The 23251-nt window shown below is 51.4% G+C and overlaps 9 protein-coding genes across 9 annotated transcripts; 7 read left to right on the top strand and 2 right to left on the bottom strand.

Moving 5' to 3' along the window:
- The first annotated feature begins 626 nt into the window (after window positions 1-626).
- On the top strand, window positions 627-1936 carry nbp35 (Fe-S cluster-binding ATPase). Its single transcript, XM_071026822.1, has 2 exons — window positions 627-805; window positions 871-1936. The coding sequence occupies exons 1-2, from the start codon at window positions 721-723 to the stop codon at window positions 1812-1814; spliced, it is 1029 nt and encodes a 342-aa protein (XP_070881748.1). The 5' UTR covers window positions 627-720; the 3' UTR covers window positions 1815-1936.
- A 781-nt stretch (window positions 1937-2717) lies between these two features.
- Window positions 2718-4364, top strand: BJX67DRAFT_291834 (pepsin-like aspartic protease). Its single transcript, XM_071026823.1, has 3 exons — window positions 2718-3306; window positions 3355-4118; window positions 4187-4364. The coding sequence occupies exons 1-3, from the start codon at window positions 2924-2926 to the stop codon at window positions 4312-4314; spliced, it is 1275 nt and encodes a 424-aa protein (XP_070881749.1). The 5' UTR covers window positions 2718-2923; the 3' UTR covers window positions 4315-4364.
- A 610-nt stretch (window positions 4365-4974) lies between these two features.
- On the top strand, window positions 4975-5775 carry BJX67DRAFT_365743 (uncharacterized protein). The gene has a single exon (XM_071030291.1). The coding sequence runs from the start codon at window positions 5106-5108 to the stop codon at window positions 5598-5600; it is 495 nt and encodes a 164-aa protein (XP_070881750.1). The 5' UTR covers window positions 4975-5105; the 3' UTR covers window positions 5601-5775.
- Window positions 5765-7733, top strand: BJX67DRAFT_365747 (2,3-butanediol dehydrogenase). The gene is made up of 6 exons (XM_071030292.1): window positions 5765-6212; window positions 6266-6299; window positions 6371-6619; window positions 6698-6784; window positions 6847-7326; window positions 7411-7733. The coding sequence occupies exons 1-6, from the start codon at window positions 6129-6131 to the stop codon at window positions 7536-7538; spliced, it is 1062 nt and encodes a 353-aa protein (XP_070881751.1). The 5' UTR covers window positions 5765-6128; the 3' UTR covers window positions 7539-7733.
- Window positions 7734-9473: 1740 nt separating this feature from the next.
- BJX67DRAFT_375096 (Anp1-domain-containing protein) lies at window positions 9474-12901 on the top strand (the record flags this gene model as incomplete). The annotated part of the gene is made up of 5 exons (XM_071031646.1): window positions 9474-10106; window positions 10165-10526; window positions 11384-12066; window positions 12117-12436; window positions 12488-12901. 5 exons carry the CDS (start codon window positions 9474-9476, stop codon window positions 12899-12901), a joined length of 2412 nt encoding a protein of 803 aa, XP_070881752.1.
- Window positions 12902-13310: 409 nt separating this feature from the next.
- Window positions 13311-14917, top strand: BJX67DRAFT_291916 (putative sister chromatid cohesion protein Dcc1). The gene is made up of 4 exons (XM_071026824.1): window positions 13311-13519; window positions 13590-14389; window positions 14459-14625; window positions 14711-14917. Exons 1-4 carry the CDS (start codon window positions 13401-13403, stop codon window positions 14873-14875), a joined length of 1251 nt encoding a protein of 416 aa, XP_070881753.1. The 5' UTR covers window positions 13311-13400; the 3' UTR covers window positions 14876-14917.
- Window positions 14817-16478, bottom strand: BJX67DRAFT_291923 (uncharacterized protein). The gene has a single exon (XM_071026826.1). The coding sequence runs from the start codon at window positions 16127-16129 to the stop codon at window positions 14960-14962; it is 1170 nt and encodes a 389-aa protein (XP_070881754.1). The 5' UTR covers window positions 16130-16478; the 3' UTR covers window positions 14817-14959.
- Window positions 16479-17249: 771 nt separating this feature from the next.
- On the top strand, window positions 17250-20044 carry BJX67DRAFT_291919 (uncharacterized protein). Its single transcript, XM_071026825.1, has 3 exons — window positions 17250-18085; window positions 18141-18394; window positions 18448-20044. Exons 1-3 carry the CDS (start codon window positions 17511-17513, stop codon window positions 19824-19826), a joined length of 2208 nt encoding a protein of 735 aa, XP_070881755.1. The 5' UTR covers window positions 17250-17510; the 3' UTR covers window positions 19827-20044.
- Window positions 20045-21343: 1299 nt separating this feature from the next.
- BJX67DRAFT_291952 (putative mitotic spindle checkpoint protein (Mad2B)) lies at window positions 21344-22863 on the bottom strand. The gene is made up of 2 exons (XM_071026827.1): window positions 22786-22863; window positions 21344-22445 (listed from the first exon to the last, which is right to left on the bottom strand). The coding sequence occupies exon 2, from the start codon at window positions 22338-22340 to the stop codon at window positions 21489-21491; it is 852 nt and encodes a 283-aa protein (XP_070881756.1). The 5' UTR covers window positions 22341-22445; window positions 22786-22863; the 3' UTR covers window positions 21344-21488.
- Between the last annotated feature and the right edge of the window lie 388 nt (window positions 22864-23251).

Below are 23251 nucleotides of genomic sequence, written 5' to 3' on the forward strand. Positions count from 1 at the left end.
TCGATAGTATACTTGCGCGATAGCTTGTTAGTTTACTGGTTGCCACAGAATAAATAGTAGTATGGGCAAGGTTGAGGAGAAATTGGGGTGGGAGGGCTCGGGGGAGCACCGTTGGGACCCCAATATGAGCTGAAGTATATTCTGAGGGAATATGACCGATGAAGAGGTCCCTGAGTGGAGAAGAGGGTAATTCAACCTTACAAGCTGATTCTGGCTCATTTGAGGCTCTCTGTTTTGGTGGTTCCGCCTTGTAAACGCTGCAAAGCATAATTTCGGCGGAAGGTTTGGTCCACCACGGCAACTATCTCTTCCATTATTATATGTAAGGGCAGTTTGATTGATGGATCTCAAGAAACCGCATCTATTCCGCAGAAGTGTGAGAGTCCTGTGTCGAGGGACAGTCTTCCTCCGACACCGCAACAGCCCCGCACCAATCGCCACCCAAGCGTTTGTCGTTTCTGGCCCGTGGGTTGTCGCGATTATCAAGCACCCGTTCCGCGGAGCTGTCGCCACACGCTTTTGACCTTTCATCAATCTCGATCTGATATTCCTGTTGTCAAGCACGGAGTATTTCTGAGGTTCGCTTGCGGCCCATTTTTGCCGGTGGAAACGCCTGCATCACCCTCTTCCCCTCCAGAAGACAGGACACATTACCCCGCCACATCTCGCCCGTTTCAAGAGAAAACCAGCAATCAAGCATCTGAGCTTCGAACGGCAATCATGGCGCCCTCCTTCCAGGAACCAACATCCACATACCTTGAGGCACCATTAAAAGCACCTCCTAACCTCGTCGCCCCAGAGCCTGGTACGAAACCTTTCCCCCCAACCCTTCCCATCCTCTATAGGGAGCGCATCGCTAACTCTCAACAGAGCACTGCCCAGGCCCCGAATCTGACCAAGCAGGCCAAGGCGACGCCTGCGCTGGCTGTCCAAACCAATCCATCTGCGCCTCCGCCCCAAAGGGTCCCGACCCCGATATTCCCCTCATAGCCGAGCGCCTCTCCTCAGTTCGACACAAGATTCTTGTCCTATCGGGTAAGGGAGGGGTTGGAAAATCGACCTTCTCCTCGCTCCTCGCACACGGGTTTGCGTCGAACCCGGATTCCACAGTCGGCATCATGGACACAGATATTTGCGGGCCGAGTATCCCCAAGATGATGGGCGTGGAGTCGGAGACGATACACGTTAGTAACGCGGGCTGGAGCCCCGTGTGGGTATCTGATAATCTGGGCGTGATGAGCGTCCAATTCATGTTGCCGAACCGGGACGACGCGGTGATCTGGCGCGGGCCGAAAAAGAATGGGCTCATTAAGCAGTTTCTGAAGGATGTGGATTGGGGCGAGGTGGATTATCTGATTGTTGACACGCCGCCCGGGACATCGGATGAGCATCTCTCCGTTAATTCGCTGTTGAAAGAGAGTGGTGTTAATGGGGCCGTTCTTGTGACGACGCCGCAGGAGGTCTCGCTGCTCGATGTGCGGAAGGAGATTGATTTCTGCCGAAAGGCTGGAATTCGCATTCTGGGCCTTGTCGAGAATATGTCGGGTTTCGTCTGTCCGTCCTGTGACCATGAGTCGAAGATTTTCCGGGCTACAACCGGTGGTGGGAAGAGGCTGGCAAAGAAGATGGGGATTCCCTTTTTGGGCGCTGTCCCTCTTGATCCGAGGGTCGGGATGGCGTGTGACTATGGGGAGAGCTTTGTGGATAATTTCCCTGATAGCCCGGCGTCGTTAGCCATTAAGCAGGTCGTACGGGCAGTCGGGGGGCTGGTGGGTGAAGATCCAAAGGATGTCTTACCGGATGATGTGGAATGATTTGCCTTTTATTCTCTCTTTGCATTCATGGAGTTGTTTTGGCCCTTAGAACTTTTGATACCATGACTAGATTTGTTTGCCCATTGATGAGCATCGGATTTATATGATGAAGCTGGTTGAAATGCAGCCATTTGGGCGATATATCTTGATATGGCGAATATTGATGAGAAATACAAGCTAAGTTTGTTACACAATACTACCATATGCTCGGGTGGAAGTAGGGCATTCACGTTTCTAGCCAGCTTTAACAATCCGCAATGGCAACCAAAAAGTCTTCTCGAGGACATGGAAAACGGCTCATGTTGTTGAAGGGCTCTGTCGCAGCGAAACTGAAACTCGCCAGAAGAGAAATGTTGCTGCCCCACAGGTGCCTTGAGCTTGGCGGGTGATCCTCTGCTGGCCAGAGCATGGACGCGTGGGTCATCACACGAGTTTGTCCCATGAGGACAACTTGAGGACACTTGAGGCAGACGAATGTTCCCATCGTGCCTCGTGTGGAGGCCCCGGGTGTCACGCCGTCTGAGCCGGGAACACAACACAAACCATCAGCCCAGTGTTTCAATTCGGCGCCAGGGGTCTGGACGTTTCAACTCGATGAAGACGGGCCAGGCCCCAGATCCTCGTTGGCTGCAACCACTGCCAGTCGCTAGGCGCCAAGTGAAGCTATGCGCTTCCTGGAGATCTCTGACTGCTTGAAACAATCATCTGGAGCCCACCGTGTCGGACAGATGAGGCAAGAGGAGTTCGCTGATTCGCATTCTCTGTTGAACACAGCTGGCCTGGACGATGCGCGGATTCTCCGTCGAACTGCTTCTTTTTTGTTTTGCTTTATTTATCCTGCAACCCCAGCCTGATGTCCCAATTTTATCTTCAGTTCACTTCTTGAGATAGGTGCGACAACTGCTCTGGGAGACAGTCCCCTATCATTCGTTCTTTCATCTTTCTTTCCTTGGAGTAACAGGAGTCCGGTCTGGACCTGACTCCTCCACGTTCTTTTCCTGCCATTCTGTCTGAGTTCCTTTGCTCTGGAGCAAGTACTCCGTCTGTTCAAGTCCTGAAGGCTGCGTGATACGTCGTCCATTCTGCCGAACCCCCACAGTATAGTCGCTATGAGGATACTCCTCTCCATCTTTCTAACCCTGTGGCTCGCGTATGGCGCACTTTCGGCTCCTACCTCTCTGAAGAGGCGCCAAGGCCGATCTTTCAAGATTGAGACTGTACGGCGTGCAAGCAACACCATCCATGGCCCATCTGCTCTAAGAAGGGCCTATGTCAAATACGGCATTGTCCCCACAAACATCGGGGTTGACCTGGATGACTTTGAGCCGATAGTCAAGGCTGCTGCCGAGGATTTGAGCAAGGAAATTGTTGAACCCGATCAGACTGGTGCCGTCAGCGCCGCATCCGTAGAGGGAGATGCTGCCTTTGTCTCGCCGATTACCATTGGCGGCCAGGAGCTCGTTGTAACATTTGACACGGGCTCTTCTGACGTGTAGGATCATGACTGCTTCTTATCGTGTCCACCGCTAATCTGTCACAGGTGGGTGATGAACACTCGTCTACCCAGTAGCTCAATTGAAGGGCGCCCAGCTTTCGACCCTTCGAAGTCGACGACGTTTGAAGACATTCAAGGCGCAACCTTCAATATCACCTATGGAGACGACTCGTACGCGTTCGGCGGAGTGGGCAGCGACACCATTGACGTTGGCGGTGTCACAGTTACAGGCCAAGCTATCGGTCTTCCTACCCAAGTCTCCGGGTCTTTTCTCGAAGACACGTACACGAACGGTCTAGTCGGGCTAGGATTTTCTTCCCTTAACACCGTTCAGCCCCAGCAGCAAAGGTCCTTCTTTGAAGCTATCGCTGAAGTCCTCGACGAGCCCGTCCTCGGCGCGTCCATCAAAAGTGAAAGTGTTGGGGAGTACGAATTTGGCATTATCGACAAAACAAAGTTCAAAGGAGACCTGGTCAACGCAACCATCGACGCCTCAAGCGGATACTGGAAATTCGAATCCGCATATTACCGAGTTGGAGACGGTGAGCTGAAGAAGAATGATCAGGCAACTGCCACAATCGCCGACACAGGGACATCACTCATGCTCCTTGACCAGCATGTTGTGGACGCTTATTATGCGAAAGTTCATGGTGCGCAGTATGTTGCGAGCGCTACAGGCTACATTTACCCCTGCAGCGCGGAATTGCCGAACTTCTCTATCGCCATTGGCCCGCAGCATCTGGCGACTCTTCCGGGTAACTTGATGGGCTTCGCGGAGGTTGGGACCAACACAACTACTGGAGAAACTGGTAAGCTACCTTCTACCTTCTCAAACCGTCTTTTCCCATGATAAGCCCCATTAATCTTTGAATTGTAGTCTGCTACGGAGGTATGCAATCCAACCAGGGTCTATCCCTCCAGATTTTAGGTGATACATTCCTAAAGGCCTTCTATGTCGTTTTTGACCTACGCGGCCCGTCAATTGGCGTGGCATCCCCTGCTTGATTTATTGGCCGCCCTTCTGGTTCCAAGCGTCTTCATAGAGAATTAAAGATAGAGCTGCCTGTAATTTTAATCTATTTGTACATATGGTCCATATTACGCTCAGACTGGACTGAGCCGTTGACCGCTACGTAAAGAGGGAAAACCAAACAGAAACATCACAAGTGGCTTGTTTTCTGTCGACCTAGTCGGTGACAGATTAATTCATTCTCCGACTATATCGGGATCGGCCAGCGTTATTCCTCGCCCTTCTCCCTTCAATCCCTTCACCTGGGCATTCAATCGCTCTTTCCTGATATGGTCAACGTGAAGATCAACCTAATTGCAGGGGTCCTCGCAGATATAAATATCGCTAGGTAGACCTTAGTTAGCAACTCAGATTCTTAATCCGCTTTCATCCCGTGGCTCGCATCTCCGTGGCTCATATTTTCGATTTCTAATCATCCTCTTCGAAAGTTATGATGACTATCCCGTCTCGCCCATGGATTGCTTTAGTTGTGAGCAGAGAGGACTGTGATCATGGGGCGGAGCTGGACTCGGGACGCTGCTCCTGATTTTAGTTTAGAAAGTTCTATTTGGAGCTTGAGGATGACTCTATCTCATTATCAGAAAGTTGTTATGCCGGATCCAATTTGCTCTTTCTCGAGGACAGACTCAAAACGGCATGTACCGGAAATCTACTATAAGTCTTTCAGACTAAGGTCCCATACTTGTTCGTTATTGAACCCTCATCTTGCCTAACATAAGGGTGGAAGGCTATTATTCCAAACCTTCTGAACCTTAAGAATTGTGCTATGTCTCACTGTTTCGTTCGCGGTTTCCTAACCTCTCGTCTTCTCATCCATCTCATCACCAACACCTTCACGGCAGCTGTCTTTCCCCAAGTCGTTCTGCTATCCTTTTTCAAAACATCATCACCACCACTAGCCTCCGGTGAGTATGAAGCAAGGAAGAGACTGGATCGGCTCAAACCCAAGACAGCAGGGGACGATGCCAAACGTGTGCTAGAAGCATTCCTCAACCATCTCGGCCCTGACGGCAGGGAAAATCTGGTTGAAGAGATTCTGGGTTTCGGCACGGACGTTTCCTCCTCCCAAGTCCGACGCTCCTCCGGGTCCATGCGGCCATTGCACGAATCCTCCACGCCACCGGAAAGGCAGGAGAGGCTGACAAGATCCAGAGAGACAAAGATACCACTCGCTTGTTGTCAAACGACGGCAGCACGGACATTACAACGCTGTTGTTCAGTTACGTCAATCGGGCTCGCGGTATGTGAGGGATCCTCATGACCTGAGCGACCAACAGAAAGCAAGACACAGCAAATGCCCCAATTATAGTGGAACTAGTTGAAAAAAACTCATATGGAGAAACAAGGGAAAGGAGGCGGGGGCTGCAGTGAGGGTTTTAATATAATTAGCCAGAGTCGTGTGAAGCTGTGGTCGCCCCAACTGAAGTCACCACCGTCCGCAGACCACCAAGGTGCTGCCACTGAGCACCGAGGTGTCCTAACCTGTATTTACCCGCACAGACCATCAAGATCGCTCGAACGTTTAGCGTGGTGAGCTGACCTGTGTTGGATATGCTGAAGTAGAACCCTCGCTGAGGCCCGAAATCCGCCTGTGGAGAGGTGAAAATGCGGGGCCGGCCATCCACAGTTTCTGGTCTCCAACGGGGGAATTCCGATGAGACTTGAAGCATGGCCATGACCCACCGCGTTCCAGCGTTTATATTCTGGACAAGTCGAGAAAGTCTTCTCGTTCTCTTATGTATATACCGAGGGCACATTTCACGACATACAGCACCTCCGCCAGAAAACCATGAGGGCCGTTCGGTTTCACGGCCGTGGCGACATTCGTGTGGACCAGATAGAAGAGCCTGTCTGTGAGGAAGGCCAGGTTAAGGTCCATATCTCCCTCTGTATTCCTGACGTTGAACCCCTACTGATCCATGGCAGATTCGTCCTGCGTTTGTCGGAATCTGCGGAAGCGGTTCGTTCAACCATCTCTGTCCAAACAAATTTTAGTCAGGGCACTATGTCCAATTAAGAGTCATTATCCAGATCTACACGAGTATCTCGCTGGCCCGATTGTGATTCCAACAAAACCACATGCCCTTACAGGCGGGCGGCTCCCCGTTACTCTCGGCCACGAGTTCAGTGGCACCGTCGAGGAGGTAGGGCAGGGTGTCTCGGGGCTGAAGGTTGGAGATCGGGTGGCTGTCAGACCCAATCTCTCGGACGGGACCTGTTCCTCGTGTGCATTCGGGAGGCCAAACTGTTGCCGGAATCTTGGGTTCATTGGGTTCAGCAGTAAGTCACTCAAAAGTTATATGCACTTGCACTGTGGGCCAGAAACTACGTATACCTTAACACTAACTGATCCATTAGGCGATTCTGGAGGACTCTCAGATCATGTAACCATTCCGGCGAGGCATGCTATTCGCTTGCCGGATGGCTTCCCTCTGGACCTTGGAGGTGAGTCACTAGCGATGCCTATGCTCAAGGATTCATGCATTGATATAGGGTTGGGCAATCAGCCGTCGTCGAACCTCTCACAGTCGCCTGGCACGCCGTGGACCGCAGCCCAGTCGAGAATTCCCAAACGGCAATGGTCGTAGGAGGCGGTCCCATCGGCCTTGCAGTCGTCCAGGTTCTCAAAGCCCGCGGCGTGAAACACATCGTTGTAGCGGAAGTCTCCGACCGGCGCCGCGAGTACGCGCGGGCCCTTGGCGCCACCCACGTCTTTAACCCTCTCACAGATGATGTTGTAGCCAATGTTCGCACTTTGACTGAGGATGCGGGTGCGGATATCAGCTTTGAGTGCTCGGGCGTTCAAGCCGGGTTTGATACGGCAATGAAGGGGATCCGAGTGCGCGGCACGACGACCATTGTGTCTCTGTGGGAGAAGAAACCGGTGATTGACGCGTTCGACGTGGTCTCGTACGAGAAACATGTCATTGGAGCGGCGATCTGCGAGGACGGTGATTTCGAGGCTGTTATTGAGGCTATTGCGTCGGGTAAGTCTATATCCAAATGATGCATTGAGTCCTTCATTCTCCGTCGAATTGGAAATCGAGCGAGTATGCTGACTTCTCTCGCAGGAAAAATCGACCCTCGACCTATGATCACAAGCAAGATTCGGATGGAGGAAGTCGAGGAGAAGGGCTTCAAGGCGCTCGCCAATGAGAAGGATAGGCAAGTAAAGATCTTGATAGACATTGAGGCATGACGAAGCAAAGACTTGGTCGAAGTGACTTTTATATCCTCATCCATTCGAGTCATAGACACACCGCCCAAGGTCGGACAGGGTGGCGCCAGGTGATTCCCCGTCGCACAGTCGAGGCAGCCCTTAGTACATGTATAAACTCTGAGGTAGAATGATCACCTCTGATGAGATGATCCGATGAGTAGAAATAGACCAATCTGCGAGCCATGAGGGTTACCCGCGTTCTTAGACAGTGAATGCTGAAGCCCATCAGCGTTGCGCCCGAATTGCCCAGATCGACATGGATGGATGCTGAGAGCCAAAGAAACGAATGAACTGCCCGGATCAAGGACAAAACAAGTCCCAGAGCAACATCTGCAGCGAGATAGACACGTGTGAGGACACGAGGAATAGAACGAACCAGGTCAAACTGCATGTCCAACACAGCCAAAAAACCGGTCTATCCTGATTATGCATGGGAACCAGCGCGTTGGGTACAAACCACTGCAGAGTCCAGCACCCCATCACCCAGTCCTGTGCTGCCATGATTTACCACTAGCCATATCAAGCATGAGGTGCATTCAGCCGAGTCAGAGCCAGGGATCTCAAGGAGTCGTCCAGTTGCCGGTAAGCTGGAGAAGAAACCAGGCAGGCGGGGCCTCGCCCTCGGAAGGCTGTTCGACAAGCAGGAAGAACCCTCTCCCCACAGCTGAGCGGCGCCGTCGTCCCCCTATCATACATTAAAACCTCCTCCGACGGGATGAATCAGGCCCTTCCCACCTGGGCATCGCCTCCGAGTCATTCGCAAGTTAAATTCCCGCAAGGCGCTTGCTTGGGATCGCCGAATGCTTTTCTCTGACCGAGGGCTGATGTAACTGGATGGAGGTGGAGGAAGCCGACTGCGTGGCGATGGCGATGTTGCACTCGCACATTGTACTGATGATCCTCTGTCTCCCTCGGCAGACTCAGGGAGGCTCCGAGGAGATCTCTTTGCTCAGGTTAGTTGGGATGGTGCGATGATAATATTGGAGAGTGACTGGCCGGCAAGATGAGACAAGGGCGTTGGCGCTGCGTTTGCAGCGCCGTGAGGTGGGTTGTGGAGGAACAGGTTCTTGGGACTTGGGACCTGATCATCCTGACGGGAGGTTGTACAATTTTCTCGAGGTTTAGATTTCCATACACCCCGGAACCCCCCTCTGATCCCAACACATCGAACCGCGAGAATGGTGGCGAGTATCCAAAGGTTTCTGCGCGCTCAGTCAACCAGGCTGAGAAGCTGGCTCCAAGGAATCGCTCTTAAACGAAGTGATTGCAGACTTATCCAGCAGTGTGACAATGACACGTCTCACTCATCCATGAATTGCTTGCTTTAGTTTAGAGCTAAATTTAGGGAGAAGATGAAGAGGTAGAATACTTGTCAGAAAGTGCTCAGGATTCCTTGCTTTTGCTTTGAAACGAGGTTCCTGTGAGCGGCTGGCCTGACCTCTTCGTCTCCCTTCCCAGCTCCCAAGGTAATGGATATTTTACTTTCTTCCTCACCTTGAGCTGTGTTGTCTATCTCCATCTCCATCCGTCGCCGAGACTGGTCTGATTCAGCTGTTGGCAAACCCACCCCGCCTGCCTGGACTACATTTCTTTGGGTAAGCCTCAGCTCTGGGATCTAGATTAGCCTGGCGCATCTTGGAACAAAGCCCAGCGTCTTCAAGGGTGCCGGTGCGGAGCTTCCTGCCCGCTTCTCTTTTCCTTTCCGTTTCTGACCCGGGAGATCGGCGCTCCAGAATTCAATTTATATCGATGTCTGCCCCGTTGTTCCGTCAAATGCGGCGGCTCTTCTTACTGTTGTAAACTTGTTGGCCCTCTGAGACCTTTTCTTGGGGTTTTTTTTTTCTGGTTTCAAGCCATTTTTTTACGGTCCCTTACCCTATATATTTCCCCGATAAAGGGGCCGTTTCGTTGATGATGGCAACTCCGCTGGTCGGCACTGCCATTATCACAGGAGGAAATGGGTTACTTGGATCGGAAATAGCTCTTGCGATTGCGAAAAACCAACCTTATGTTCATCTATTGCTTCTGGCACGCGATATCAGATCGGAGAGCGTCAAACATGTCAGAGAGCGTATCCGACTGATCGGGCCGCGGTCTCTTGAAGTCCTCAAGGTGGACTTGGCGAGCTTCAACTCTGTTGTCAGCTTCGCGGAGCTTACCGTGGAGAGGGTCCAAAACAAAGAAATACCTCCAGTGATCCTATTAATCAACTCGGCTGCCATGTCGTCATACGTCGCGGGTCAGGTAACACGAGATGGTCATGACCCTGTTTACCAGACAAACTGCATCGCACCCTTCCTATTGACGGTCAGCTTGCTTGAGGCATTCCGGGCTGGCGATGGGACGCCGAATGGCGGCGCACGAGTGATCAATATCGGATGTTCCTCCATGTCGAAAGGGTCGCTCGACTTTTTCGAAGAGCAGGGCTCCTGCGTCAACATACGCCCTGGGACAGCGCTCAGTGCGAAGGAAGGCAACCGGCGCTTTGGAAGCAGCAAATTGTTGATGAGCGCGGTCATGTATGCGCTCCGACGGAGCTTGGTTCTGGTGGGTTCCATCTTCCTCCTCACAAGGTTGAGACTTGAGCTAATCATGCCAACTCCAGACCGGGAGCTTTTCCCTTAACATATATACACTCGACCCAGGAGGAATGACCGGTGAGAGTCACTTGGCAACTGCACTCCCGTTATCTGTTCGAATGGCCCACCAAACACGCTCTGGGCTGCGCCCGTTCCTGCGAGTGTTTTCCAAGAGTGCGATTAACAAGGCTAGTGTCCCAGCCAAAGTCATAGCAAGAGTTGCATTCCAGAGCGACACAGTGGAGAACTGGGGCAGGGAGCGGTATTATATCTTGGACAGTGAGTACGAGGCCGGATCCGTCATTCCCACGCTGCGAGACCGCCGGCAGATGGACGCATTGCTGGGAAGATTGATGCGCCAGGTGGAGGTTGGAGTCAAGGGAATGGGGTCACCGTCGTCGAGAATCTCGCGGCTGAGCAGCTAATTGGAGTATTGGTGCGATGAGGCTTTGGGTTTCCCGATCGATCTGTTCCTCTGTATTATTTCGCGGTCTAGAATTGTCCTTGCATTCCTCGGAGTTTGTAGCGTCCTTCCTTGGATTTTGACGCTTTGCTGCTTTTTCCCGTCTACGTTTTGCTTCTGAGCGCTGTAGAGCGGTGTTTAATACGGTCTGTTAATAGAACAATCGGAAATAGTACCAACCTTGCTCGAAGCGAATAAGGGGACCCGTGGAAGCCGTGTCCAACCGTGGAACTTGGGGATGGTGGCATGGCTGCAAACGGGATACAGGTGCTGTGCTTCTCCGACCGCATTGGGAGATGGCAGCGGATCATGTCGACTCCCGATCTTCCGGCCAGTCTGGTCCAGGTTTGAGGATCGTCATCGTTGTCCGACGCAATAACTAAACGATGCTACATGAAAAGGACACAGTTTTCTTCTTGCCTCTCCTTCCCGCACTTGCACCAGCCTCGGGATTACCCTGAGACCTGTTCTCTGCTTCACGAATCTCTTCCGTCGACCCCTTCCTTCGTGACAGCATCTGCTGAACGCCGCGACAACACCCACCTTCCACCACTTCGTGGTCCTAGAAGTCCTTGTGTCTCGCGGGGCTGTGCTAGGGCTACACATGGTGAATGATCTATAGAAATGAGTAGGCACCACGCCTTCGCGAATGGGTATACGGCCTACCCTAGAGGAGGCCAGGGAACCTTCTCTATTTCTCCCCATGGGTGAGGATTACATCCCCATTGTCCAAGTTTCAATCCATTGCGAAGCTTATTTGGCTGACTGTAAGGCCTGGGCAGATTCCAACCCCGATCACAGCCTGCTTTACGACGACGAAGGCAACTTCTTCAACGGCTATTCCTGGTCGGTGGTGTCTCATTCCTACTGTTGATTCTCCTCTTTCCCTCCTGGCGAGCTTCGATACTCCCCGTGCTGTCACTCGGCCTTCTCTCCTCCTCGGACCACGTACAAATACAGACCGTTCGATATTATGATCTCGCCAAAGTTAAAGGTTCCTCAAGTGGCTGGGAACATGAGGAACGGGTACTTATGTGCACCCCTCTTCGGGACGCCGCTTCCCATCTGCCCATGTTCTTTTCGCATCTCCGAAACCTCACGTACCCGCATCATCTTATCGATCTTGCTTTCCTTGTCTCCGATTCGAAGGATCAAACGAACGAAATGCTATTGCAGATGCTAGAAGAGCTCCAGGGCGACCCGGACCGAGATATGCCGTTTGGGGAAATTTCCGTCATACAGAAGGATTTCGGACAGTTAGTGAATCAGGACTTTGAGAGTCGGCACGGTTTTGCTGCACAAGCTGGGAGGAGGAAGCGAATGGCCCAGGCACGGAATTGGCTGCTCAGTGCTACACTCCGACCAACCCATAGCTGGGTTTATTGGAGAGACGCCGATGTGTTAACCGCGCCGACTACCATACTGGAAGACTTAATGAGACATGATAAAGACGTTATTGTACCAAGTGAGTTGATCCACCTGTATCCTGTTCGGCCTCGATCTAACGACTTACAGATGTTTGGCGGCCATTGCCGGATTGGCTCGGCGGGGAGCAACCGTACGACTTGAATTCGTGGCAGGAATCGGAGACGGCCCTTGCACTCGCGGATACACTAGACGAAGACGCTGTCATTGTCGAAGGTTACGCTGAGTATGCCACATGGAGACCTCATTTGGCCTATCTTCGTGACCCGTATGGGGACCCTGACATGGAGATGGAGCTTGACGGAGTAGGGGGCGTCAGTATCCTCGCGAAAGCAAAAGTGTTCAGGGCCGGAGTTCATTTCCCGGCCTTTAGTTTTGAGAAGCATGCCGAGACCGAGGGATTTGGCAAGGTATGTGACTATCCTATTATGCCGGGGTGCAATACTAACCATAGAACCCAGATGGCCAAGCGTATGGGTTTCTCTGTCGTCGGACTCCCACATTACACCATCTGGCATCTGTACGAACCGAGCGTGGATGATCTCAGGCACATGGAAGAATTAGAGGATGAACGAAAGGCGCGAGAGGAGGAAGAACAGGCTCAAGCTGAGCGAGCAGAACGCACGGAAGCCTATTTCAAGGACCCACGAATAGAGTCAGAGATTGACAATGCCTTCGTTCGCGACTCTGTTAAAGAAGAAGAGCAAGAGAAAGACACTCAGGTCTCAACACCGGAGAATACGGATGAGAAGGACTCCAAAAAGGATATTTCTGCAGCCAACCCTGCGCCGAGGAAGAACAAACTTCACGACGTGCACAATGAAAAGCAGCCTGCTGGTCAGAGGCAGCAAGCTAAGAGCGGCTTGACGGATTAAGATGTCGAACTTATTTGGCCCTGTGCTGGTCATTGGGCGGTTATCCTTCTTGCCATGTCGGTTCAGATGTGGCTTTTCTGTAAAGGGAACTTATTTGGCGTCGCTAGAGGTAGCTTATCTTGACATTATCGCTTGGTGGTTTCTTGTGTCAAATGTAGACCTGGGTAATTCGGTGCTCTATCCCACGAGCTACTGCATATTATGAATCACCGAAGGGCGCAAAATTCGCAGGAGCTGACCGACCGCTTCAGATAACCTAGCACTTTCCATCCATGCTTATTCCCGAGTAGTATACATGCTATTCCTGGCCCCGAACACCAAGCATTAAGCAGTGGCCCGTGCGCTTAGCTTTCCGGCCAAAAAGTCGTGATCCTTCAAATGCACGCGTCCCGTGTCAATCGACCCTTCGATAACTTCTTCTGCTCCTCGATACCCCTGAAGCAAATATCTTCCAATCAAGAGGGTATACCATTTCCCCTGGAAAGGACAGCGACGGAGAATGTCCACTCAACCCACCCCCAGCATCCTCTTCACGCACCGCTCCCCGCAGCACGGCTTCCGACTCCTCGAACTGCCACCTGAGCTCGCGGATCTGCTCGCTTCAGACAAGCCCCCTACGTACGTTCGTCCTATAGCCCGGACCCGATCGTACTCACGTTAATTCTACGAATATTAACCATGGGAACAGTCTGGAGCTCAAATCCCCCTCCCAAACATCAACGAAAACATCATCCTCCGCCACAACTCCCGAATATGTAAATCTGTGCACACCCACGACGACATATTCCATCCGCCAAGTCCAATCGTCGAATTCACTGCACATTCTCCAACCGAGCACTGGCAGCGCCGTCCGAAGAGGCGATCTGAGCATTGTCGCTGAGGGCGATGATACGGGCAGCCAGGATACAGAGACCGATTTGGATCGGAATCTCAACATCGAGGGGGCGGTTACGACCATTGCGAAGTGTGGATCGACGTTAGAATTACATATTTCCCCTGAAGGGTTTTCGGCTGAGGGCTTCTTGAGGGACGTTGTGCGGGTTTATGCGAGGGATGCAGACGGGGATATAGACATGGAGATGGGAGGGGATGAGTATGAGAGGGATGAACATACGACGCGGAACATACTTGATCGGCTGTTCGCTGATATCCCCGTCTCAAGGGCTCAGTGTGAGCGTGGATGGATACAGATGTGTGGGTTTGTTCTTCCACCACATGCTGGTGCAGCAGCAGCTCCGGCAGCGTCCTCGTATTGCTGGCGCCCGTCTTCAGCAATGAAACTGGAGGTGTGGAAGAGGGTTACTGAGGGCGCGGTGCTCCAAGCAATTGACCTGGGGAAGCAATTTCTGGTGAAGGATCTGTGGAAGTCTGTGCTCGACGATGATGGACTTGAGCCGTTCCCGAAGCCGCTATTTGAGGCTGTCGTACGGAGGATTCGCGACGAGGGTGACAGTCCTGGAATTAGCCTTCCGGGATCTGAATTGAAGTGTGAGCATTGCTTCTCCCCTGATTTTCTGCTTACGAAGCAGGAGGAGGAGCTTTGACTGATTGATTTAGGGGCGAGTATTGACAGAGAGTGTTGTGTGCGTTGGGTGGGAGAGACCTATCTCGAGGTCATGGCGCCCGGTGCCGGGTCTGCTGTCAGCCATGTTGAATTCTTGAGTTCCTGGAAAGATCAACTTCCCGAAACTTGGAGAGACGATGTCTCGCTATCAATCCTACCCGTAAGTTCCTACATGGACTTTGTCATATCGTTACGACCATATATCTAAGTTCGATTGTGTGTACCATTGCTAATATTGATATTAGGAAGCTTGCTATATGCATCCCGACTCGAAAACTGTATGCTTCGCGACTGAAGCTGATCGACAGAAAGTCAAGAAGAATCTTCCCACGGACACCAGTGCAGCAACAACCGCTAAAAAGACGAGGAACTGGCATGAGCTGTTCAAGAACCAGAGACAGAAACGATGAATCAATAGGCCACCCATTGCGTGCTCATGACCCTTAACAGGATCTTCTATGTCTAGCTGGCATGATGCGAACATCCGAGTATCTTCAACACCAGGCGTACTTCTCATTGCAGAACCAATCCACTTGCTCCTCTGGGTTCCCACTCCATCTAAGAGCCGCAATGCTGCTCTTTTCGCGATGCACGATTTCAGCAGTTGGGTCCAGTAGCGCTACGGCTATTTCCAAAAGGGGTGTCGGGTTCCAGAATGTCACATTCGCCATATTCCAGTCGTACGCCTCCAATTGCGCCCGCCTCAAGATTGCGGCCATCGCATTGACTGTTTTCTCGGTTTCCTCCGGAGAGGAGGGCTCGTTGTACACCCACCGAAGGATATACAAGGTGTTTTCTTCTGGAGTAGAGCCAAAATTCCTATTCCACGCGCAGTACACTTTGGCATCGTCGTCGCCGGCACCCTTAGTGGTGGGAATCTCCCTTCCGGGGTGAATTTTCTGTGAGTAAAATTCCTCTCTGGCCCAATGCCATGAGAAGTGGTCAAAATCTGGAGTAATTGCTACTTTGGGACCAGAAGAATGCAGTGACGCCTTTCGTAAAACCTCACGCTCTTTCTGGATGACATCGGTGTTGCACATACAACGTTGAACGTCCTCGGGTCTCAAAGTCCTTATCTCTGGCAGCGTGGTCGCTATGGCTGCGGATGAATATTCTTCTTTCGGGATTGAAGGGAGTTCAAAGTGCGAGGATGGGTGAGGTTTCCAGCCAAATTGAGCATAAAACCGTTTCCCGATATCGGAAAACAAAACACTGAATAAGGGTCTTTCTCCGCGGTCGCCTTCGGTATGCCATGCATCGATCTTCTTGCTCAGTTCCTGCAGCATTCTCTTTGCATACCCTTTGCCTCGGAACTCTGGCCGGCAATAAACACTTCCAACCCCATGAGCTAAGGCATTTTCCAATTTTCCACCGCGAGCTACCATTGCTGCCTTCTTGTACGTCTCACAGGAACTAAGGATTGTCCTCCTATCCTCGGGCTCCCGACGGTCGACCAGAACCCAACAGCTCAAACGGTTTTTGGTCAGTCGCTGCTGGAGCAGCGTTTCCTCTCGTGCAATGTATGAGTCAAGGTCCAGGGGCCCCTTCCATTCGGTACTGTTCAGCTTGATGGATTCGATCCGCTCCGCTGGCGTGGCTTGAACCAGCACCAGCTCGGGGGAGTCCCCGTGAGGCAATTCAATGTCGGGGAGCGCAGCAATCATCTTTTCTCGATCGAACTAGTTGAGTGTATGTATTTGGTGTTGCTATGTCAGGCAAAGACGGGATAAGTGGGAAGATCGAGCGAAAGTCTGTAGCACGGGAGTCGAGGCCATCAGCGCATTGATATACGTGAATTGGAAATAGACACAATGGTGGCCTCCAACGCCCAGCAGCGGTTTCCATTTGTCACTTCCGACGGCAAGCGACGGCAAGCGGGCCCATGTGAGCTTCCTGGGACTCAAAGAGGTTGTACCTGCTTTTCTTGGCCAATCTCTGCTGACGTCAGTTACTTCTCGTCACGTTCTGTAGTATACAAGTGTATTAAATTTCTCAGTCGTACCAAATCCGCGTACCAGACGGAATATCCCCGTATTGGAGAAACCATTACCGTCAGTGTGGAGCCTCCTCCACTTGGATCTCAGGATCGATCTTCGAGGGGGCTTCGGATTCTTGGCGGCTCTTCAAAGAAAAGCCACAAGATGCGCCGCAGGGTTTGTCATTTCATCGCGGCGCCTTGACCTTCAGCTAAAGAAGCTCCGAACTCACTGCTGCCAATCCATGGATTGGCGGCTAACGATATGGCCACCCACGCAAGCTTCGAACCACCCTGAGATGCCATATCAGCCCTAGAGCTTTTCTCTCCAGTCCTCCAGCATCAATATTCCCCCATAGAGACGCAAGAGAGACGGACAGGCCGAAATGCTCCTGAAAATCGAGGGAGTTTATGGAGGCTCTCAAGGGAGGGAGCGCTTGATTGGGCCAGCTGCCAACTACCCTGCGTTCAATTCCTCTATTTGTTGGCCTTGTCGCTCTCACGTGGTTTGGGTCACAACACTGGCCTTTCTTCCCTGCATCCTTTGACTGTCTCTGATCCTGAACAACGATCTCCTTTCTTCTTGCTGCTCGCAAGCTTCTATGCGATTCTCTCCCCTAAACTGTTGTCAACAGTGGAAGACGGTCGATATCTCGGGGAAGGCTGGGCCCACTAGCCCAAGCGGATCTCCAGATCAACGCCCAGGCTGATCTACGCTGTGCACTCAAGCCTGACCTGTGCTTTCAGTGCTGATGTTGCTTGCGGACTCGAAGTTCTGTCCTGCTTTGAAGAAGACAGACTCCCACCGTTATTCTAGCTATAATCGACCGGCCCAGCCGTCTGTCAACTCTAAACGGATCCTGCCAATCCAGAAGCTTCGTGGTGGCACGAAGACTCGGAATTAATTTCCTTGTTCTCCTTGAGATCTCTTTTAAGCCTTTGTCTCTCTGTATCTTCCGAGTTACTGGTGCCACGCTCTTTCACTCTCAGAGCACATTTGAAAGTCTTTTCCTCACAATCCAAGTTGCTCTGCTCTCTCTCCCCCCAACACAAACATCTACTGAGCCCTGATGGACTCCGCAATCTACATTTCGTCCAGCTCGGACGATAGTGATGGGAAACAATTCACCGAGGCTGACGAGTTCTTCGATCAAGAGGATCATTGGCCCCGTCAGATTCCTAACGAAGCCTCTTGGACAGAGCTTACAGACAGGCTTGCTAAGAAACAACGAGTCCGTGGTCCAGATGTCACTGGTTTTGATGAAGCTTCTGTTGTTCCACTTGCATCTCTAGATCCTAATTCTTCACATTATCTACAGGATGCGCCGCATCAAGTAGCACAGCTAGCTGATGCGACTGACTCCCTCCTGGCCGAGATACTAGAGATATTCCCCGACATCAGCCATGCCTATGCTGTGAAATTGATTGATCGCCACAGACCTGCCACAAAAGATCCCCAGCCCAAAGCTGTCCAGTTTGCACTATCTAAGGACGCTATCTACGAAGAGATTCTCGGGCAGAAATCGTACCCGAAACAGGAAGCCGAGAACCCCAAAAGGAAAAGGGAAGACCGCGGCGAGAGGGACAGTAATTGGGAGAATAACACGTTGTACCAGAGCCAGGCAAACGCATATTCTCGGGCAGGGTAAACCAGCCCCATTCCTCAACTTTCATGCCGCTCGCTAAATTCGTCGATACAGAATCGAGATTCTGGGGAAAGAGTTCCCTCTCATCCCGATGGTGTACGTCCGGAAAGTGCTCAGCGAGAAGAAGCGCGTCTACCATGCTTTCCTGGCTCTTCACTCTGACGATAATCTACTTGGTCAAAATGAGAGGCCATTTGCGAGACTGAAGAAAAGCAGGGTTTCGGCGGCGCACCATGTTTCCCCGCCTCTTTGTGACATTCTTACAAGTGAGCTTAGTGCAGCAAAACGACAGGCTGAAAAGCTGGAATGTGAGCAATCCGCCCAGGAATTCCAACATACTTTGCTTATTGTAGATTCATAGGTTCGTTGCGCAAGGAAAAAGAGGAGCAGGAAGCAGAGAAAGCCAACGAAGAAGAACATGCCCGAACCGGCAATCTCATCGAGTGCCAGTGCTGCTACTCCGACGTCCCAACGAACCGGTCTGTCCCCTGCGAAGGAGCCGATCTTCATTTCTTCTGCTTCACTTGCATTCGCAAATCAGCGGAGACACAGATTGGCCTCATGAAGTACAAGCTACAGTGCTTCGCTGTCAGTGGCTGTCAGGCTCCGTTTGCCCGCTCCCAGCTTACAAACGCTTTGGGATCATCTATCATGGCAAAGCTCGACTCTTTACAGCAGCAAGATGAAGTACGCATGGCAGGCTTAGAAGGTCTTGAAGATTGCCCGTTCTGCTCGTTCAAGGCGGTTTTGGCCCCGGTAGAAGAAGACCGAGAATTCCGCTGCGTGAACCCATCATGCAAGGTAGTCAGTTGTCGGTTATGCAAAGAGGAAAGCCACATTCCCAAGACCTGCGAAGAAGCCCGCAAGGATAAGGGCATCAGCGAACGGCATGAGGTGGAAGAGGCCATGAGCAAGGCTCTGATACGCAATTGTCCCAAGTGCCAGGTGAAAATTGTCAAGGAAGATGGGTGCAACAAAATGTCATGTCCTCAGTGCCATACCAGGATGTGCTATATTTGTCAAAAGGACATCACCAAAGAAGGCTACAACCACTTCGGACGCGGCTGTCCTCAGGCCGATGCAGATGCACGAGCCCGCGAACGTCGAGAGGTTAAACAAGCCGAAAAGACAGCTATTGAGAAGATTTTAGCTGAAAACCCAGATATCACCGAGGAGCAACTTCGAGTGGTACATACCGAACCAGAAAACACGAGATCCCGCCATGCGCCCTATGAGGCAAGACGTCATATGGCCCGGGCGCCCCCTTTTTATACGGAGAGACAACCTGGAATGGGGTTAGGGAGAGTACCCCCTCTTGGACCCCAAAACTTTCAGCCAGCGGCTGTTGAACCGCTAGGACAGCCTCCCCAGTACCTGGGTGCCAATGGTCCAGGAGGCCAGTTGTACGAGTATGCAGGAATGCTGGACCGACTACACCATGTGAGAGTCTCTCAGCAGCGTCGCGTTACGCCCCAAGCTGCCGAGTATCCTGTTCCTGGATTTCCACCCGCTAGAGAGGTGAACCCATTCGAACTTCCTCAAGCGCCTCTTCGGGAACCTGCAGCACAAATCTACGCTCAGTGGGACCATCAACATTTGCCCGCGCCTGCATTCGATTACAATATCAGATACCAAGATCCCATGCGACCATTTCCGGCTAGAGTCCCGGGTATAGCACGTGAGAATCAAATTTCCAATCCCAACGACTTCCACGGAACGCAGAACGACAAGATCTTATAGATGGTCATGGGAAGCACCGAAGGCAAACACCATGGGCGCATCGTGAATGACCACGACACGTAAACATAGAATATCGGCTCGAATTTCTTGATTTTTGGATTTTCGCCTTATACCCAACCTAGCAGCCATCATCTCGCATTCAGCGTCTTTGGATTGTTTCTTCTCGCTTGATTACTCGCGTACCCTTTTTCTCAAAAGGTTCCCTCCGACCCCGTAAGAATGGACTCCCACCACAATACTTGATTTCACTCCACTGATCTGATCTTCTCACGATCTAATGGTTATCTGAATGCTGATACACTCTATACCACAATTATGCCCACGGAGTCAGCACTCGCGCCCGAACCCAGGTCCCACTGTCTTTGGTGATAGTGGGCAAATATCGTTACTGTTCCGTGAGAGGAGATCTCGTCTTGTATTTACTCAGTTCGTGATCTAGTTAAACTCCGTACGCCCAGTATGTCGATTACTCCCAGAATGAGTACCGCTAGGGCAGTACGTATACAAAGAAGAGCACAAATTCGTTCGATTCGGACTCATTTCCCCCATAAGATACGTACGTCAACTACGCCCACGAATCTTGAGGACGGCCATGAGAGCAGATTTATACTAGCCCTAGAAGCACACTAGTAGTGTTCGGGGAAATAAGATCTCCATTGGTTCCAAGGAAAAAGCAGCCGGCGGGCCCGCACAGCTCGCACACTCCGAGTCCCTTCCTTCATATTTTTTATCTTGGTCGTTACGTTACGCTATGTTACGTCATTCTTTGTCCCAGCTTTCGCTGCTGGATATAATACTACTCACACTACCGGTAGTGAAAAAAGCGGGCAGTCAAAATGAACAATTGGGGCTTCCAGATCTGGGGCTATACTTCAGCTTCGAATCTGCGCTAGGACCGGAGTTGGTATCGATTCTCCTCTCCCATCTTGGTTCTCAGAGCGGGGTGCAATGCGCAATGTACAAGGATTACTAGCACTGCGTCATTGGAAGTTTCGAGCGTAGTTGAATGGAATGAGCCTGGAGACTCGTGGGCGCCGTCAGAGCGTGGGAGGAACTGTTTAAGCCCGGTCACGTCAGAATCGATTTGTTAAGCATACGTGCAGTTGAGGGGCCAAGTAGCACCGGAAACCGCAGCTTGCGAGTGACGATGGCAGTAAGAAGAGGCAGCTGTCGTAGCTAATGCGAGATATTCGAATTTGCTAGAACCATAAATAACTCCGACGAGACAAGACGAGACGAGTACAGAAAGTGGTATGGAAGGGTCAACGGAGAGAAAAGGTCGAGGATGGAAAAGTGAGAAGGTGACAAGAAGTCCAAGAAGTAAAGTTAAGGAGAAGCGAAGAGAAGAGGAAGGCATAAGGAATGTTGGCATGAGAGGATATGAAACGGCGACGAGGAAGAAAAATGGATAGAGACGGAAACTGAGAAAAATAAAAGAGATGAACCTGATCTATGTAAATGCCATGCGAGTCCATTTTATATGTTTGCACCACACTCATTGGGCGATACCAGAATATCTTCATCCGTCATATATGTTCGATCATTGGTCACGCTAAAACAAGAAGATAATGAGGTTAAAAAAGGTTAAAATGACGAAGCACCATCAAATGCTCCACAAGTAGAAGCTAGACAGACAAACAACAAGAGCAGCGAATTGGCCGTTTAAGGCGGATGCTCTGAGTCCACAGGCTCGTTGAATTTCTGTCGTGCCTCTTCCACCCATAGTTCTAGACGGAGTTCACCGGCCTCTACACGTCGTACAGGCACCGTCTTGGCGCGACCATTTGACACTCTCGGAGGCGGTTGTTGGGGCTCACCATTCCTCAATTTAGAAACGGAATATGGAGCCGAACATGATCGGAGATGAACTTTGCCTGGTTCCGCCACAATCCAGGTCTGTTCTTCTGTTGTGGTCCCCGCAGGAGGTAAGGCATCTTCGCGAACTTCGATGCAGACGGTAAAACTGAATTCGTCATCACGAGGTAAAGGGGTCAATCGGGCGCAGGCGGATGCAAGTCTAGCAAGACAGGCACGGAACTGTGCCTCCAGATCGACGGTCTGGGAGGTGGGAGGGACGCCCTTAGAGGTATCATTCCCTCTGTCTTCAAAAGTAGTGTGCACCTCGCCGGGTGGCACGCGAGGGAGACCTGACAAATCAAAGGCATATCGTTCGAGGGGTTGATTCGTGCGGAGAGACGAAATAATAATACTGACAGCGGTAATTGTCCCTTTTAAAATTTCTGTCCCGACCGCTATCGACGCGTCATTAATGTAGTCACACACCTTCGGATGGCGGGATTGCCGAACGGGATAGTTGTATGCTCGGACGGGGAGGAAAGTCGCTCGCGGATAGACCGATCGGAGGAACAAAATTTGGTGTACAGTGACCGTGAGGAAGTTTGTGAATGAGGCAGCTAACGCAGCCTGATTATGAGGAGTCCTGGGTGCGGTGACTGGGGCAGAAAATGTTGTCATGGTTGCCGTCGTGGTTGTGCTCTCACTGGCTATAGGCATCGCCGTCGATGGCTCTGGCGTCGTCGTTTACACAGGAAGGGTGGTATTGTCGGGATCTCGGAGAATCTGAGTACTGTTCCACCCTGAGGATAATCATCGCTCTGCCTTTTTCGTTCGAACGGAGAGTCAATAAGTCGGTTTGTTGACAGCCATGGGTGTCGGTACACGACTGAGAAGAGGAGCAAGGATAGGTTGAACGAATGACGTGATAGGTTATACCCAAACGGAACAAAAGAATGAAGCCCGGCAACACGAAATATTCGGGGTAGAGACAGAAAAAAAGCACGCGAAGAAGGTTGTCAAGGACTCAAGGTTGACGGGAGTCCATGGAGGAGGGTCGGAGGGGGGGGAAATGGCGGAGAGAGCACGGGACGCAAGCGAGGGAAGAGGAAGAGGAAGAAGAGGGGAAGGGAAGAGAATTAAAAGGATTCGCGGTTTTACATACGTTTGAGAGTGGAGGAGGACGAAACAAGTGAACCTCAAAGCATGGGTTTAGAGTCGTTGCGATCGTGTCGAAGGTATAATATCGAGAACAGATTAATTCGAGACAGTGTTAAAAAGGACTGCGAAGTTCGATGGACGACGAGGGGCGATTTGATGCTGATTATGGTGAAGCCGAAGCTGATGCTGGATGATGATGATGATGCTGCTGAAAGGGAGCCTGTAATAATTCGGAATTCCTTGTGTAATAATGATTATTATTAAGAATGGTTGCTTTTTTGAGGACTGTTGTCTCCCCTCTCCCTCGGAGGTTTTTGTTCCTGAAAACCTTTTATTTCTTCTGGCTTAGAGAAATACTTGGGTTTAAAGGATTAAGGGTTGTGGCTCTTCTTTTTTTTGGTTTTTTATTTTTGGGGCTGGGGAGAGGAGGAACTGTGGAAAGAAAGAAAACAGGGAACCAATTCTTGGGG

The sequence above is a fragment of the Aspergillus lucknowensis genome, assembly GCF_044049455.1.
Source record: "Aspergillus lucknowensis strain CBS 449.75 chromosome Unknown BJX67scaffold_62, whole genome shotgun sequence".
In the NCBI taxonomy this organism is placed as follows: domain Eukaryota; kingdom Fungi; phylum Ascomycota; class Eurotiomycetes; order Eurotiales; family Aspergillaceae; genus Aspergillus; species Aspergillus lucknowensis.

Excerpts from the sequence above, each read along its gene's own strand:
- BJX67DRAFT_291952 (XM_071026827.1), bottom strand. The coding sequence starts at position 22,340 with ATGCCTATAGCCAGTGAGAGCACAACCACGACGGCAACCATGACAACA.
- BJX67DRAFT_365747 (XM_071030292.1), top strand. The coding sequence starts at position 6,129 with ATGAGGGCCGTTCGGTTTCACGGCCGTGGCGACATTCGTGTGGACCAG. Across the intron at positions 6,213-6,265 it reads GTGAGGAAGGCCAGGTTAAG|ATTCGTCCTGCGTTTGTCGG; the intron begins GTCCATATCTCC and ends GATCCATGGCAG. Across the intron at positions 6,300-6,370 it reads TGTCGGAATCTGCGGAAGCG|ATCTACACGAGTATCTCGCT; the intron begins GTTCGTTCAACC and ends GTCATTATCCAG.
- BJX67DRAFT_365743 (XM_071030291.1), top strand. The coding sequence starts at position 5,106 with ATGTCTCACTGTTTCGTTCGCGGTTTCCTAACCTCTCGTCTTCTCATC.
- BJX67DRAFT_291834 (XM_071026823.1), top strand. The coding sequence starts at position 2,924 with ATGAGGATACTCCTCTCCATCTTTCTAACCCTGTGGCTCGCGTATGGC. Across the intron at positions 3,307-3,354 it reads GACACGGGCTCTTCTGACGT|GTGGGTGATGAACACTCGTC; the intron begins GTAGGATCATGA and ends AATCTGTCACAG. Across the intron at positions 4,119-4,186 it reads CACAACTACTGGAGAAACTG|TCTGCTACGGAGGTATGCAA; the intron begins GTAAGCTACCTT and ends TTTGAATTGTAG.
- BJX67DRAFT_291919 (XM_071026825.1), top strand. The coding sequence starts at position 17,511 with ATGGACTCCGCAATCTACATTTCGTCCAGCTCGGACGATAGTGATGGG. Across the intron at positions 18,086-18,140 it reads AACGCATATTCTCGGGCAGG|AATCGAGATTCTGGGGAAAG; the intron begins GTAAACCAGCCC and ends TCGTCGATACAG. Across the intron at positions 18,395-18,447 it reads ACAGGCTGAAAAGCTGGAAT|GTTCGTTGCGCAAGGAAAAA; the intron begins GTGAGCAATCCG and ends GTAGATTCATAG.
- BJX67DRAFT_291916 (XM_071026824.1), top strand. The coding sequence starts at position 13,401 with ATGTCCACTCAACCCACCCCCAGCATCCTCTTCACGCACCGCTCCCCG. Across the intron at positions 13,520-13,589 it reads GCTTCAGACAAGCCCCCTAC|TCTGGAGCTCAAATCCCCCT; the intron begins GTACGTTCGTCC and ends CCATGGGAACAG. Across the intron at positions 14,626-14,710 it reads TCTCGCTATCAATCCTACCC|GAAGCTTGCTATATGCATCC; the intron begins GTAAGTTCCTAC and ends TATTGATATTAG.
- BJX67DRAFT_291923 (XM_071026826.1), bottom strand. The coding sequence starts at position 16,129 with ATGATTGCTGCGCTCCCCGACATTGAATTGCCTCACGGGGACTCCCCC.
- nbp35 (XM_071026822.1), top strand. The coding sequence starts at position 721 with ATGGCGCCCTCCTTCCAGGAACCAACATCCACATACCTTGAGGCACCA. Across the intron at positions 806-870 it reads CCTCGTCGCCCCAGAGCCTG|AGCACTGCCCAGGCCCCGAA; the intron begins GTACGAAACCTT and ends AACTCTCAACAG.